The sequence below is a fragment of the Coccinella septempunctata genome, chromosome X (genome assembly GCF_907165205.1).
Source record: "Coccinella septempunctata chromosome X, icCocSept1.1, whole genome shotgun sequence".
NCBI lineage: Eukaryota > Metazoa > Arthropoda > Insecta > Coleoptera > Coccinellidae > Coccinella > Coccinella septempunctata.
In genome coordinates this window covers 13,601,959-13,618,628 of record NC_058198.1, presented here as the reverse complement: position 1 = coordinate 13,618,628, position 16,670 = coordinate 13,601,959, and the positions used below count along the sequence as shown (strand labels likewise).

General features: G+C 40.9%; 1 protein-coding gene and 1 long non-coding RNA gene across 2 annotated transcripts; one reads left to right on the top strand and one right to left on the bottom strand.

Moving 5' to 3' along the window:
- Positions 1-13,724: 13,724 nt before the first annotated feature.
- On the bottom strand, positions 13,725-14,513 carry LOC123321726. Its single transcript, XM_044909461.1, has one exon. It carries the CDS (start codon positions 14,511-14,513, stop codon positions 13,725-13,727), a length of 789 nt encoding a protein of 262 aa, XP_044765396.1.
- A 466-nt stretch (positions 14,514-14,979) lies between these two features.
- On the top strand, positions 14,980-15,479 carry LOC123321882. Its single transcript, XR_006538966.1, has 3 exons — positions 14,980-15,014; positions 15,076-15,269; positions 15,360-15,479. It is a non-coding gene; the product is annotated as an uncharacterized LOC123321882 (long non-coding RNA).
- Positions 15,480-16,670: the final 1,191 nt, after the last annotated feature.

The following is a 16,670-nucleotide window of genomic DNA, read 5'->3' as shown; positions in this document are numbered from 1 at the left end:
TGATCGGTTACGTCTGAACGAATAATAAATGCCTTAGTCCTATCTTTAGTGGGATATCGACGTCCAAGAAAAAAATGGTCCAAACAAGTATCGCTAGAAGGTCTAGTCACATTATTTATGTAGGAACCATAGCCGAAAGAACTGAATAAGTTCTTATACTCCTCCACAATTTCATCGCTTGATAAAAGGTTAACGTTCATATCACCTACAACAACATTGTTGTCCCATTTTCGCGATTTTTCAATATAATGTGATAAGTCCATATTAAATTCCTTTTTGGTGATAAATTCCCGTTACCTTGACTTTCTTTCCCATCATTTTTAATTCTATTTTCAAAACTTCTATTCCTCCAACAGATACTATTTTCTGGCTGTACTGTAGATCACTTCGTACATATACAATAACACCGTTATTTCTGTTATAAGAACCACCATTTTATAGACATGTGTATCCCCTGATTTTCAAAAGATCCAGATCTGGAATTGTGAACGTTTCCGTTAAGACTATCACATGAAAGTCTTCGGGATAAGTTCTCAGCAGTAATCTGAATTCATCGAAATTTTTCTCCATGCTTCTGATATTGTTATGTATTATCTTGAACTTCCCAGTTAGATAATAATTTTTCAAATCACCCAATTGATCTATATATTTAGCCCGGTATGTCTCCACCTCTAAATCCCTCAAATATTGATCCATATGAAAGAAAAGTAACAATTCCAAACTATAATGAAGTAAACAAAATCAACCAATCAAATTCAGAATACAAAACACAGAAAATAAAAACTCAGCTAATCTTTTCAGCCACCTCTCTTTACTTTACCTCCTGGGTTGACTTCATTCTGTTCTTTTCTGACACTTCCTGAAGACTGCGATCTAGTTCTTCCCATCTCCTCCCAGTCTTTTGCCTTATGTAGCACCTGATTGATTGATGAAATCTCCTTGTTGAGTCTTGAATCCTCTACTATTGACAAGTGTTCGTGCTCAGCTAACATTTATTTGTACCTAGCTACAGGGGCAGGACTATCTTGTGCACTTGTCACCAACTCAGTATTTTCACAAGACCGGGTATTTGAGCCTCTTTTCCGATCTTTCTCGGACAACTGGATTCTTGAGTTGTTCGACTGAGTACCTCTCACCGTTAACGAATATGTACCTCGACCTAATATACGCCTTGTAATTGTTGGCTTTAGCTCTATTCAGTTCTTTTCTTAGGAGTCTGAAATCATCACGGTCCTCCTCACAAAGATCTTAGTTTATGTAAATTTGAGAACCCTTCAACTTACGTCGGTTGTTGAGCAGCTCAGAAAGATATGAATTCTCTCTTTACCACTTGTTGCGGTAGAAAAAATGGACTGTATATCAAAAGAAAATTAAATTATGGAAAAAACTGAAATCAAGGTACACTAGAAGACTCAGACTCACCACAGGATCCTCCTCACACACCTGAGAGCTCTCTTTGGTGGGTTTTCTCCAGCAGACTGAATCCTCTTGTGGTCTTCCTTCACAACGCTTCTTCGACCAAAACAAGGCGAAGATGATGAAAAGTGAATAAACGTTCCACAGCGTAAATTATTTTAGAAAGAAGGCGAGTATTAGCGAAAATATAGTTTAGCGTTTTTCGAATCTAGGGATATATATCGAACTGAACTCGATCACACACAATGTGTCCAGATGAAGTCTTTTAGATGCCGTTCAACTGGCGATCTTCTGGTCAATCTAATGTACATAAGTTCATAATAATTTAACTCAAAACTAAAAGCTAAATATTACGGCAACATTTCCTGCCCCCCAAAAAATGCCATAGCATCTTTTCATAATAAAAAAAATAACAATTTAATCAATTGAGAAATGGTGCAAACTCTTGTGCTGAATTATCGAGAGAAGAATATACATAAAAAATTATCTGATACGTAAACTTATTTTAAAGAAGCAATATGATAAAAAAAAAACAAAAATTTGATCTAATACATATTTATTAGAGAGCTAGGACCCATCGCACACCGGAAAGGGGCAAAGTTTTACTAATGGACGCGTGAAGGTCCCGTCTTGTGTTTTAACTCGAGCAACCCGCGCAATACCGTCACTACCCGGGAAGAGTGTAGTTATACGACCAAGACGCCATTGATTAGGGGGCACCTTATCCGTCTTAATTATAACCAGTTGACCAATGAGAGCAGGAGTAGAAATATCGCACCATTTAACCCTTTGTTGCAATGAGTAAAGATACTCGTTCCGCCATCTAGCCCAAAAATGTTGATGAAGGTTTTGCGAAAGTTGCCAACGAGATAACCGATTTAGAGGTTGATCAGTGAGATCTGGTATAGGTATAGCAGTAAGCGGTTCCAGGGTTAGGAAATGACCTGGAGTAAGACAGTTTAAATAGTCAGGATCAGAACTTGTGGCGCATAAGGGCCTTGAATTTAAAACAGATTCGATTAGGGTGAGTAGCGTATAGAATTCCTCAAACGTCAGTATTTGCGATACAATTACTCTATAGAAATGGGATTTTACCGATTTTACCGCAGCCTCAAATAGACCTCCGAAATGACTTCCTTACGGTGGGTTGAAATGAAATCTGATAACCTCCTTTTCAGCAGCGATTTTCATCAACTTTATCAATTCGCGATTGGCTCCAACGAAATTAGTGCCATTATCACAATAAAGATCTGTGCAACGACCTCTTCGTGCGATAAATCTCTGAAGAGCAGCTAAAAAAGACTCATAGGAGAGGTCATTGGCCAGTTCCAAATGAACGGCCTTCGTTGAGTGACAGACAAAAAGACAAATATAAGCTTTTGAAGTTTTTTGTCCTCGATATTTTCTCATTGGCGCAATTGTAAATGGACCAGCGTAATCACATCTACAATGTAGAAACGCTTTTATAGTGGAAAACCTTGATTTAGGTAGATTTCCCATAGGGGGTTGATAAGCGACTGGCTTCACTCTAAAACACCTAACACACTTAGACAAAACCGAATTTATTGCACGTCGGGGGAATAATATCCAAAATTGTTGAAGTAGTAAGAAATGGAGCTGACGCGGACCAACATGAAAGTACTTTTCATGATAATGTTTAATAAGATGGCTGGTCAATAAACTACTTCTTGGTAAAAGTATCGGGTGTTTAGCATGATAATTTATATCCGCATGTTTTAAACGACCACCTACCCGTAGAAGGTCATCGAAATCCTTGAAGACACTCAGTTTTCTCAGGGGTTTTGAAAACTTCTTCCCCGAAATCTCAGCGTCAAAGGCTACCTGTTGCGTATATTTAGCTAGAATTATCAATGAAGAGTGAAGCTCTTGCACAGTCAAAGACCCATAGCGTTTCTCTAGTGGATGACAGACATTATGAACGAACCGCAAAACATACGCACAAATTCGCAATACATTCGAAAAACTAGAATATGCTTTCAAAAGGTGTTCACAAACATTGTCAACTTGCGGTGTAGTAAACAAAGAAAGGTTTCTTTCTTCGCGAGTAACATCCTCTGAAAGGAAAACTTCCGAAGGTTCTTCAGATAAAGAATCCTGGCTGGTCGAGTTCCACAATAATTTCGGACCCTTCAACCAAAATTCATTGTTCACGATTTCTGAGGAAAAAAGACCGCGGCTACCGAGATCGGCGAGGTTTTGATCGGAATTAACATAACTCCAATGCACATATGGAATTTTGTCTTGTATATAGGCGACCCTATTGGCCACAAAATTCTTCCATCGATGAGAAGGTGAACGAAGCCATGCTAAAACTACATTCGAATCACTCCAGGCATAAACATTCGAAAAGGTGAATTTATCAGACAAAAGCTTAAGTACAAATGTTATCAACTTGGCTAACAAAACCGCTCCGCACAGTTCCAATCGCGGTATACAAATTTTCTTCAGTGGGGCTACTTTACTTTTAGATATAACAAGGCTAGTGGTCGTTTTCCCCTCGATAGATATTTTCTTGAGGTACAAGACGGCGCAATATCCTTTCTCCGAACTGTCAAAAGCCGTGAAGTTCCAATTTTAAAAAATCTGGTGAGAAAATTTGTCTATCGATTTTAAATCTAGAAAGACATTCTAGCTGGGATCTGAAGCGTTTCCAGACGCGCAAAATTTCATCTGGAGGTTCATCGTCCCATGTGAGACCGATCATCCAAAATCTCTGAATTAGGTATTTCACCAAAAACGTTACCGGCGCTGAAAACCCTAAAGGATCATAAATCCGAGCTAATTGAGAAAGCAGTTGTCGCTTGGTACAAGTTTCTTCAGTCTGAGGAACGACAGAAAACGAGAATTTGTCTTCACGTGGGTCCCACAATTATCCTAAGATTTTAAAAGCAGTTAAATTATCTTCTGAATTAAAATCGAGCGGGTCTAGGCTACGCATAGAGGCTGGAAGAGCCTCCAACAACGCAGGATCGTTACTTGACCACTTTCTCAAGTGAAAACCCCCCTTTTCGAACGAATCAATCAATTGATTTTGAAGAATCTTGGCTTCCTCAAGCGAAGAGGCACCGGTGTCAAAATCGTCAATGTACGTGTCTTCTTTCAAAACCTTTTTCGCTAAAGGAAATTCTTTTCCTTCGTCCTGTGCCAATTGTTTCAGACAACGCAGCGCCAAAAAAGGAGCAGATGAAACTCCATATGTGACTGTTTTCAAGCGATATACTTTCAAAGGCTCGTCAGTCGAAAATCTCCAAAAAATTCTTTGATAATCTAGCATATCGTAATCTACCAAAATCATTCTATACATCTGTTTTATATCCGAAAATAACACGCAAGAATGAAGGCGAAACTTCAACAGAATTGAAACTATATCAGCTTGCAGTTTTGGACCTGTCAAAAGAGTATCATTGAGAGAGAATCCCGAAGGAGCTTTTGCGCTCGCATTGAATACTACTCGCAATTTGGTGTGAACACTGGAAGGCTTTAAGACACAATGATGGATAAGATAATACGGATTCGCGCTCACTGAATCTTCAGGTACAAGCTCCATATTCTTCTTCTTCTTATTGCGCCGTCTCCCTCCGAAGGTTGGCGATCCAAGTGGCAATTGTTGTCTTGGAAACGGCAGCTCGAAAGATTTCAGCCGATGTGTGACCAAACCATCTTCTGAGGTCCTTCAGCCAAGAATTCTGGCGCCTTCCCACAGATCTTTTCCCTTGTATCTTCCCCTCTATTATAAGGCGAAGTAACTCATACCTTCCACCTCTCAATATATGTCCCAAATATCGCATTTTTCTCTCTTTTATGGTGTTGAGTAGTTCTTTATGTTTGTTCATGCGTAGAAGTACTTCGACATTGGTAATTTTCTGCGTCCATGAAATTCGCAGCATCCTACGGTGAATATACATTTCGAAGGCCTCTACCTTTTTCTCCGTTTGTGCGTCCATTGTCCAGCTCTCGCATCCATACAGCAACACTGAGAAGACATAACATCTGACCATCCGAGTTCTTAGTGCTAGACTGAGGTCAGATCTTGTGAAAAATGTCTTCATATTAATGAAGGTCTTCCTCGCTTGTTCAATCCTCGAATGTATTTCGCTTTTAGGGTTGCACTGGTTGTTAATATTGGCTCCCAAATATTTGATGGATGATACCTGTTCAATTGTCTGCCCCTTTACGCATAGATGTACATTTGGTGTAGATAGTGTTTTTGAGAAGATGAGAACTTTGGTTTTGGATATATTGAGGTTTAGGCCATATGCTTCGCTGCGACTTACGACGGAATCTATTAATTTTTGTAGCTCTTGCATGCTGTTTGCTATTATTACGGTGTCATCAGCGTATCTTATGTTGTTAATTATTGTTCCGTTAACTTTTATTCCAGCCTCAGCTTCTTCCAGTGCTTCTCTGAATATAGACTCCGAGTACAGGTTAAAGAGTATTGGTGACAAGACGCAGCCTTGACGGACTCCTCGTCTGATTTGTATATCCTCCGATGTCATTTGATCTATTTCGACTGTTGCTGTCTGATGCCAATAGAGTTCAGAAACCACGTGTAGGTCCTGTTTGTCGATCCCCGTTTCTCTTAGGATTTGCATCATTTTCTCATGACTAACGCAGTCGAATGCCTTTCGATAGTCTAAATAATAAATGTAAATGTCGATGTGTATGCATGTTTTATACATGCATACACATCGACATTTACATTTACATTCAAAGAGAAAAGAGCCTCTCGCGTTCCCATTCCATTTCGAAATCCAAATTGGGTGTTATCCATTTGGTACTCACACTTTTTATATATTCGTGCATGGATGACTCTGAGAAAGGTTTTAAGAACGTGAGACATCAGACTTATTATTGTGTAATCATCGCAATGTGTGGAGTTTGGTTTTTTCGGTAGTGGTACAAATGTTGATCTCAGCCAATCTGATGGTATTTTTCCTGAATTATATATTTCGTTGAACAATGCTGTTAACAGATCTAGGGTTTTGCCCTCATTCTCTGCGATCAGTTTGAGTACCTCAGCATTGATTTTATCAGGTGTGACGAGGCAGATTTTACCCCGCCACGAAAAGGAAATTTCTCTACCGATACTTTCTTAATAGGACCTGACAATCGAAGTATTTCGGAAGAAAACCGTTAAATTATCATCGGGGGGATTAACCGATTGATTTCATGTCATTGTTTTCCACCGACCAGTCCCATATTTGTAGCGGAGACCGAATATATCTTGTTTTCAGAATTCATATATTTTAGAATTCTTTCCGTTGAACCGTACTTTTTCTGACTCGAAAAACGTCTTTCAACTTGTTCCGTTTTTCCTTCTCTTCAATTGTTTCTGCCTCTCTCCGAGCCCGTTGATTTACCGAACAATTTGAGTTTATCCAATGGGGGACTGAATTACCCATGGTGGGGACAATTTTCCGGGGTACCTACGTCTTCGAGTTCCGTCGCTGAAGGTCAAGATCAGTATGAATCGTTGTTGAGAGTTGAACGAGTGAGGTGATTGTCAAGTGAAAACCGTACTTACGAGACACAAAGGAATTTCTAAGGCAAGTGATATTTGAAATTATTACCGCTTCATTGCACCTTTATGGAATAATATTCTCTCTAGACTTGTGCTTGGCTGAAAACCGTGAGCTAACCATTTCCTGCTGTATATAGCTTTCCGTTACCGTAGGGTAGCATTTGGGTCCCAGGAGGACGTTGGGCCCCCCTGATTTTTCCGATTCCTGAATATTTGACCGTTTCATCCCGATTTCCAACCGTTTGAATTATAGTTATAGGTTAGATTCGCCGAGCATAGAGTTGGGATTCCCTAACCGTCAAATACCCTCACCGCCGGACTCTGTGGCCGCTGTTTGACAGCCAGCCAGCTTGAGGTCACCGAGAGAGAGAGAGAGAGACCGAAGGACAAACCACCGAGACAGAGATAGAGGGCGTACCCCGGTGAACTGGTGTTTTTAAATTTTGACCTGACTGAATTCCGTTTATTATTTTTAAAACCGTTCATACTTTTCATTCAATTGTGTCTTGCCTTAGTTGAAATATTTTTCCGAAACCGTGCATGTTTCTTTGCACTTAGTTTAATTGAGACTTGACTTACTTCCGTATATTTCCGAAACCGTCCATTTTCCTGAAGTGAAAGTTTGCCAGCCGTCCTGCGCCGACCAGACACAGCCGTTGAAGTCCACGATTTAGTGTACCTGTCTATTTTCTTTTGTGTACAGTTTATTTTAATAGAAATAAATAGTTGAATATTTATTTTGTTGCCAATTATTTTGCCAGTGAGAGTCTATTTATTAAATCAGTTTCATCTAAGAGTTCAGTTAGAAGAGGTAAGTACTCTTTCTGACGCCTAAAGACCGTTGAAAAGCAGACACTTAGAAGACGCTACCGCCTTAGTCTTCATCGATACCCTTCTCCACTGATCCTCAAGTCTACCCGGGCTCTCCAATTCTTTGGGGATTCTGTGAGAGACGTGGGGTTTGACTGATTGCCCCACTGGCGCCCGAGCAACCGTAAGGAGCGGCCAGAGTACGAAAAGTCTATCACATCTGGCGCCCGAGCAGGGACTTCTGCTGTTCTGTGAGTAGTTCCTGTTACCGTAACCGTACCGTTTTCTTTAAATACTCTTCACTTGCAAATTGGTAACCGTTCTTTGTTTCTGGCATATATCCGTATAGTACATATTGTAAATCTTTATTCTGAGTTTCTGTTACCGTGAAAATGGATGTCAACCGACTGAAAAGTGACGAACTTACGTGGGAGTTAGAGGCAAGAGGCTGCACCGTGGGACACACCGTTCAGGAGAAAAGAGCTCAACTGAGAAGGGCTATCCATTCCGACATACCGTTCATTCCAAGAGATGAAATTGACCAGGCACAGGAAATTGGGGTTTGTGGTGCCAAGTTGTTCGACTTGATGGGAGAGATATGTGAGTTCGATTTTAATAATAGAGACAATGAGTTGCAGCGCATTAGGAGCCGGCTACTGCACGTTCAAGGCCGACTGAGAAGTCTATCTCCGGAAGCTGTCAGTCTGCTTCACAAGAAAACCGAGCTGGAGCACTCTCTGAAGATGGCTATGCGATTGCTGGAGAATACTCACTGGTTAGGTGGTATTCCAGAGAACCTGTCAGCCGGCACATCGTCGCTGATTGACCAGGAATTACCGGACTGCGCATCTAGACTTGGTCCAGGTCTGATTCCGTGCTCGACCACCGTTGGAGAAGCAGATTTGTTGAACTTGGGAGAAGATTGTGACATATCCCGACCGACCACTCATGATGACCGGCTGCAGCAAAACCGACAAGAAGTTTGCAGATTATTAACCGAACAAATTGAACGTACTTTTTTGCAGAAACAGCCTTCATACCACCGACCGCCCGCCGACATCCTACCATTTACCGTTGAACAAGCACTGCCAACCGATCGAACCAGTGAGGAAAACAGACCGCTAATAACATCCCCTGAGTCAAGGCGATTAGCGAGGGAGTTTGCCGAATCAACCAGGAGAGTTTCATTTGCCTCATCTCCTACCGATACCGCTGGGATGAGAGAAGTAAGAAGCGAAGTGCCGACGACCAAGGAAGCCGAACTGACGACCGAATACCCGCCGATGAAACCGCCGAAAACCACCGACCATTCCACCGTTCCTACCGTTCCTGTGTGGAAATGGAACGTGACGTTCGATGGGTCAACCAGTGTGACCTCATTCCTGGAGGAGGCTGAGTATCTTGCCGAGGCTAGAAAGGTGAGCCACGAACAGTTATTCGAGTCAATATACGAGCTGTTACGTAGGGATGCAAGAGACTGGTACATTCCCCGGAGAGGCACCTTCACCGACTGGACCGATTTCAAGGAACAACTCCGAGAGGCCTTTCTTCCTCCCGACTACGAGGACATCCTTTTGGAGGAAATCAAGAAACGCACTCAAGGAACCGATGAGCGACTCTTGTTGTATGTAACTCGAATGCAAAATCTGTTTCAGAAGCTGACCGTAAAGCGACCGACCGAGGAAGAACAGGTGAATATCATCCGACGACGTTTACTGCCAGAACTGCAAACCGCCCTGGCCTTCCAACCGACTTCAACCATAGATGAACTGCTTCGAAAAGGAAAAGTGTTCGAATTGGTCAAATGGCAAACTGCTAACTATGCTTTGCCACCGATCCAAAAGAGTCTCATCAACGAACCGCATCTTACCTTCCGAAATCCCTCACCGAACGTCCAACCGATCGGAATGCACCTCAGCACACTGTCCGAACCGTCCGATAAACCGAAACTTGTACAAAACTCTACAGCACGTCAGAGACAAGATGAACCGAAGAATACCGTCCGACCGCCAACCGAAACCCAGTGCTGGAGATGTGGTGGTAAGGGCCATCTACGAGTACAGTGTACATCGAAACCGATACTTTTCTGCTCTCGATGTGGTAAGAAGGGTATAATGTCCAAAGATTGTCAGTGTCCGTTACCGAGAACCCCGGTTATTCCGAAGAAAATCCTTTCTGATAACCGTCCTATAACTAATGTTCTTATAGGAGACAAGGAGTTCCGGGCACTATTGGACACCGGATCAACCAGGTCCTTCATCAGCAGTGAAGTGGCTGCTCACTGCAAGGCCGCTGGAATAACACCGAATTATGTTAGAGACGTTACCACCACCGTCGCTAAAGGAAGTTCTATCCCGATTAAGGAAATGTACACAGCACAGGTTCAGGTTGGATCCGAAAATATTGAGGCTACGTGGTTGTTAGTTTCAGATTTACCGATCAGTGTAGTACTGGGAATGGATGTACTGAGAGCACACGACTTCTCCATCAATCTCCAAACCGCCGAATGCTTTTTGAATGGCAGGTCCCTAAAGGACAAGCCCATGACGCAGGAAGAGCAGAATCAGTTACCGTCTCCGTTACCGTTACCATCACCGTTACCATCACCGTTACCGTTACCGTCACCGTTACCGCTACCGTTACCGACCGAAGGAACCATATGCCTTACCGAGGACAATGTAAGTTGTTCATGGTACAGGAGGAAATTGGCAGATGTAAAATCGAATCCTATAGCGTTTCCCGACTACAGGATTGTGTCAGGAAAATTATACCGCCATTTTTGCGATTCCGATGATTTTACAGAGCCTGAATTGGGAAATCCCTGGAAGTTATGTGTTCCGGAAGATGACCGAAGAGAAGTCCTTCTCGAAAACCACGACCGACCGACCGCTGGACACTTGGGAATAGCAGAAACCAAATTTCGCATAGCCCGCAGCTACTATTGGCCAGGAATGTTCCGAGAAATTGCCCAATATGTCCGAAAATGTAGCAAGTGTCACCGATACAAGGTTTCACAGCAGAAACCGGCAAGGAATCATTCCTATGTGGTGGAAGAACCTTGTAAAAAGGACAGATTCTCCAAACGGATGGAATTTAGGCCCATGAGAACAACTGTCCAAAGAGGTGTGTACCAGACTTCCAAGGAAGATGAAGTGAATTCCCCGAAGCAGGAGTCAACCGAAGACCCCAGAGCATTTTTGAACTTTGATAGGGAAATGCGTTCACCGAACGCCAAATTTTCTACCGAGATTTCTATCAAGGAGGGAGAGAATCACACCGAACCGGATACCGAACCGCAAGTTGCTTACCATGTAAATAACCGTAACCGATTTACCGAAGCTAAATTTGTCCGAACTAGATTAACACGAGCCTTCGTCCAGCAAAGTCACTATAACCTACGTCGTAAGGACTGGCGTCATAGGATTGGAGACCAAGTGTACCGAAGAGGGCATTCCTTATCTTCTGCAGTAGAAGGAGTTGCCGCCAAGTTGGCTCCGAAATACTCCGGACCGTATACCGTTGTAGGCATAGTCTCTCCTGTGGTGTATGACATCAAGGATGGCAGTGGTAAGGTTGTCAGACACATCCACATAAAGGACCTGAAATCCCCTGGGATTGAAAGGTATATGCCGTTAAGAATCTGACCGAATAATTTTCCAATTTGAAAATCCGAGAAGGCTAAGTCTTCTTACCGACATGGTGGATACGCCAACCGACGGTTTTTTTTTAATTACCGTTTGAGTTCATCAGGTCATGAAATGACGCCGAGTTCAATAACCCCGCAGCTTTCACAGGCTGAAACCGACATTTAGAAATATCGCAACGATACCCAGGGGGGTTAAAAAAAAAAAATTAAACTTCATTTTATTTTTTTTTTGCCGACGAAGGAGGGGGATGTGACGAGGCAGATTTTACCCCGCCACGAAAAGGAAATTTCTCTACCGATACTTTCTTAATAGGACCTGACAATCGAAGTATTTCGGAAGAAAACCGTTAAATTATCATAGGGGGGATTAACCGATTGATTTCATGTCATTGTTTTCCACCGACCAGTCCCATATTTGTAGCGGAGACCGAATATATCTTGTTTTCAGAATTCATATATTTTAGAATTCTTTCCGTTGAACCGTACTTTTTCTGACTCGAAAAACGTCTTTCAACTTGTTCCGTTTTTCCTTCTCTTCAATTGTTTCTGCCTCTCTCCGAGCCCGTTGATTTACCGAACAATTTGAGTTTATCCAATGGGGGGGGGGACTGAATTACCCATGGTGGGGACAATTTTCCGGGGTACCTACTTCTTCGAGTTCCGTCGCTGAAGGTCAAGATCAGTATGAATCGTTGTTGAGAGTTGAACGAGTGAGGTGATTGTCAAGTGAAAACCGTACTTACGAGACACAAAGGAATTTCTAAGGCAAGTGATATTTGAAATTATTACCGCTTCATTGCACCTTTATGGAATAATATTCTCTCTAGACTTGTGCTTGGCTGAAAACCGTGAGCTAACCATTTCCTGCTGTATATAGCTTTCCGTTACCGTAGGGTAGCATTTGGGTCCCAGGAGGACGTTGGGCCCCCCTGATTTTTCCGATTCCTGAATATTTGACCGTTTCATCCCGATTTCCAACCGTTTGAATTATAGTTATAGGTTAGATTCGCCGAGCATAGAGTTGGGATTCCATAACCGTCAAATACCCTCACCGCCGGACTCTGTGGCCGCTGTTTGACAGCCAGCCAGCTTGAGGTCACCGAGAGAGAGAGAGAGAGACCGAAGGACAAACCACCGAGACAGAGATAGAGGGCGTACCCCGGTGAACTGGTGTTTTTAAATTTTGACCTGACTGAATTCCGTTTATTATTTTTAAAACCGTTCATACTTTTCATTCAATTGTGTCTTGCCTTAGTTGAAATATTTTTCCGAAACCGTGCATGTTTCTTTGCACTTAGTTTAATTGAGACTTGACTTACTTCCGTATATTTCCGAAACCGTCCATTTTCCTGAAGTGAAAGTTTGCCAGCCGTCCTGCGCCGACCAGACACAGCCGTTGAAGTCCACGATTTAGTGTACCTGTCTATTTTCTTTTGTGTACAGTTTATTTTAATAGAAATAAATAGTTGAATATTTATTTTGTTGCCAATTATTTTGCCAGTGAGAGTCTATTTATTAAATCAGTTTCATCTAAGAGTTTAGTTAGAAGAGGTAAGTACTCTTTCTGACGCCTAAAGACCGTTGAAAAGCAGACACTTAGAAGACGCTACCGCCTTAGTCTTCATCGATACCCTTCTCCACTGATACTCAAGTCTACCCGGGCTCTCCAATTCTTTGGGGATTCTGTGAGAGACGTGGGGTTTGACTGATTGCCCCACTGGCGCCCGAGCAACCGTAAGGAGCGGCCAGAGTACGAAAAGTCTATCACACAGGGCCGGTTGCTTTTCCCTCTTTTTGAGCTTTTATTGCGTGTATGACCTCCTGTTTAGATATTATGGGACCTTTTTCATTTATTTCCTTATTTATGGATGGTGAAGCATTTGGTCTATCATCGTCGAAGAGTTTTTGGATGTATTTTTTCCATCTAACAAGTTTCTCCTCTGTCCCTACTATCAGTTCGTTATCTTCACCTCTTAAGTTTGTTTCCTGTCTTTTTCGCCGCTTGCCCGTCATCCCTTTTATTTTCTTGTGGACGGTGAAGTAGTCATATCTTTCCTGGAGTTGTTCAATTTCCTGGCATTTTGCTGACATCCATTTTTCCTTGGCCTCTCTGCACTTCCTTCTGATGATTTTATTGTATTTTTTGTATTCAGTTGGATTGGTTCCATATGGCCACAGTCTAAATATTCACGCATAAACGCAGTGTATTCTCGATAAAGACGAGGATTCCTTATGAGTCGGCGTTCTAATGACAAAAATTTTTTAGAAGCTAGTTCTTCCATATCGCTATAATATAAGCTGGGTGGATCATTTGCAAAAGGTAAAGACTATATATTTGCCGGAAACGTCGCGTTTATGTGTGTCGACGAATATTTTCTCACATAAATCATCAGCTGAAGAACTAACACTTACCGATGGGACCGATTCAATTTCCCAAAAACCCTTTAAAATATTTGGGAGTGAGTCATCAATAGCTTGACAATCTATATTACAAAAAAAAGAAGATGTTACATTTCTTGAAAGATCAGTTGCACCTCCGATAAGAATGAATCCAAATATGGTATCGAAAGCGTCGATACCATTAGAACCAGAAATATGAGTGCCCAGCAGAATTTTAGCAAACATATCAACTCCAAACAAAATATCAATGTTTCCAGGTCTATTAAAAGAAGGATCGGCTAACTTTAAATTCTTAAACTCATTAGTAATTACAGCGGGTATGGTGGAATTGGGCAATTTTTCTGTTATTTGGGTGATAACAAATGCGTTAGTGTGCAATATTGGAGTTTCCTGACCTACTGGTCTTATTGTAATAGCAACTAAACCTTTACTAGTGCAAGATTTCGAAGAGTTCAAACCCGTTACTTCGAAAAAGACATTTTCAGGTCTCAAACCCAATCGAGAAGCAGCATGCTTAGTTATGAAAGAGGTCATACTGGCTGAATCAATTAAACATCTTAATTTGTGAAAAGTACCGTTTGAACCTGAAACTTCCACCAAAGCAGTGGCCAAAACAGCATATGACGTTCTGTCCGAATTAAGAACACCAGCACTCGACAAATTAACAACAGATTTATGGTGGTATTCTCCTTTCATCTGTAAGCCAATCTGTAACTTTTTACGAGCTTACAGGAAGAATGCGATTCTGGACTTTCTTTCGGTGATCTGTAGCTTACAGAAACCGTAAATATTTACGAGGACTCAAGAGGTGGTCGGAAGCCTATCGAATGATATATTGTGAGGTTATGTCGAATGGTTTGTTTATTTTCTGGTGAACAACATTTTGAAATAGATTCATAATGAATGATAATAATAATATCGCTTTGTTTATTGGGTTGTTATTAGAAGAAAACCATAACAGGTGAGTATTATTCGACAATAATATATATGATCTGAAAATCATTGTTGTTTTTAATAGGAACTTTATGAGAATTGAAAGGAGAAGGTTGCGTGATCAAATGAATCCTTTCGAAATGCCGGATGCTCAGTTTATAAAAATGTTTAGACTGAAGAAGCAGTGCACCATAAACTTAATAAATGCTTTACAGCAAATTTTTACTCACAAAAAATGCAAATGCTATTGCATTACCCAAAAAAGTAATTCAGCCTTTTCAAGTAATTGTTTGAATGGAATTGATCTGAGGTTTATACATTTTAGGTGTTGATTACTCTCAACTTTTTGGCCACAGGGTCTTTCCAGAATTCTGTAGGTTCCAATACCTGGTTATCAGCAAGTCAACCTTCAGTAAGTAGAGCGGTAAATGAAATTTGTTCTACAATTGCTGAGTATTTATTACCCACTTGGGTTCAGTTTCCTACTACCGAGGAGTCAATTAGACTGGTCAAACAGGGGTAAGAAAACAGTTTCACACTCTATAGTAATTCACAAATATTTTATATTGGCAAACTAGCATTATAATAATGTTATCTGTCTCTTTGTAGATTCTTCTTAAAATATGGGTTCAGAGGTGTTTTAGGAGCAGTAGATGGAACTCATGTGGAAATTCTTGCACCTCCTGAAAATGACATTAATCACCCCCCATACGTTTATATGTACCGGAAAGGAAAACATTCCATCAATGTTATGCGAGTAACTTTTCTAACATTTTTTAATTATGCTACATCATTCCTGTAATTACTGTATTCATAACAGATTTTTCAGATTTCAGATGTTGATTGCAGAATATTAGCCGTTAATGCCCGTTTTCTGGCTCTGTCCATGATTCTGCTGTTTGGCAAATGAGCTCAATAAGGAACCACTTACAGCTACAGCATGAAGCAGGTCATACAAATATGCTTTTAATTGGTAGGTCCAATATCATATTATATATTGTAGAGCAATAGGTGATACCTATTTCTGAATTTTTTTTAAGGTGATAGTGGCTACCCAGCGAGCACAAACATCCCTGGGATGTTTTGGGATGTTTCGAAAATGTTGGCATGAGGATGTTTCTTTGAAACGTAATATGCACTTCCCAAAGAGGTCTCCAAAGGCTATTGGAAATCTTTATTTGTTCTGATCTGTGCCATCTGTGGCATTTCTTCGTCTACCTACTGAGAGGTACTGTCGTGTTGAAAATAATGTAAACGTGTGGATATCTTCTCTTGGCGTCGCATAGTTTGTCTTGGGAGGTTTATTCCAAATAAACAATATACAATTCACCTATTTCATTTTGCCGCCATTTCCACTTTCTTCGTAGTTTGGACCGTGGACTGTTCGGAGTTGAAAGTTGATTGGTGATTTGTATAATATTAACTACTTCTGTGTTGGTTTTGATTGTGAATTTAGGATCGATCTCTTCATAGTAACCAAATACAATTAATAAGTAAGTATTACATGAATTAAATTTATAGTAAAATGCCCAGAAACATACATATAACCTCAAAAGAATCCACGCTGCGTGGTTAATATTATTTGTGTATTTGGGACTAGGTATAAGAGATCATTGTATTTTGGTTGAAATAATCGAATGGTATATGGAGGGTTATTATAATTATTCAAGAAATAATTTTAAAAGGTTTGAAGCCATATCATCGAGGATTTCAACATATTTCGATAATCTATCTCTGCCGTTGATAATTCCCAGAATATTTTGTAAGATTACTCTTACGACGATGATAATAATCATTCATCACTTGTGAATCACAAAATAATTCAAATTGTCCCAGAAAAGTTCTTGTTTTGAAAACTCCTTCAAATTGTTCCATCTTTAAATACCAGTACAAATAATTAAATAAATAAAATCGTTTCGC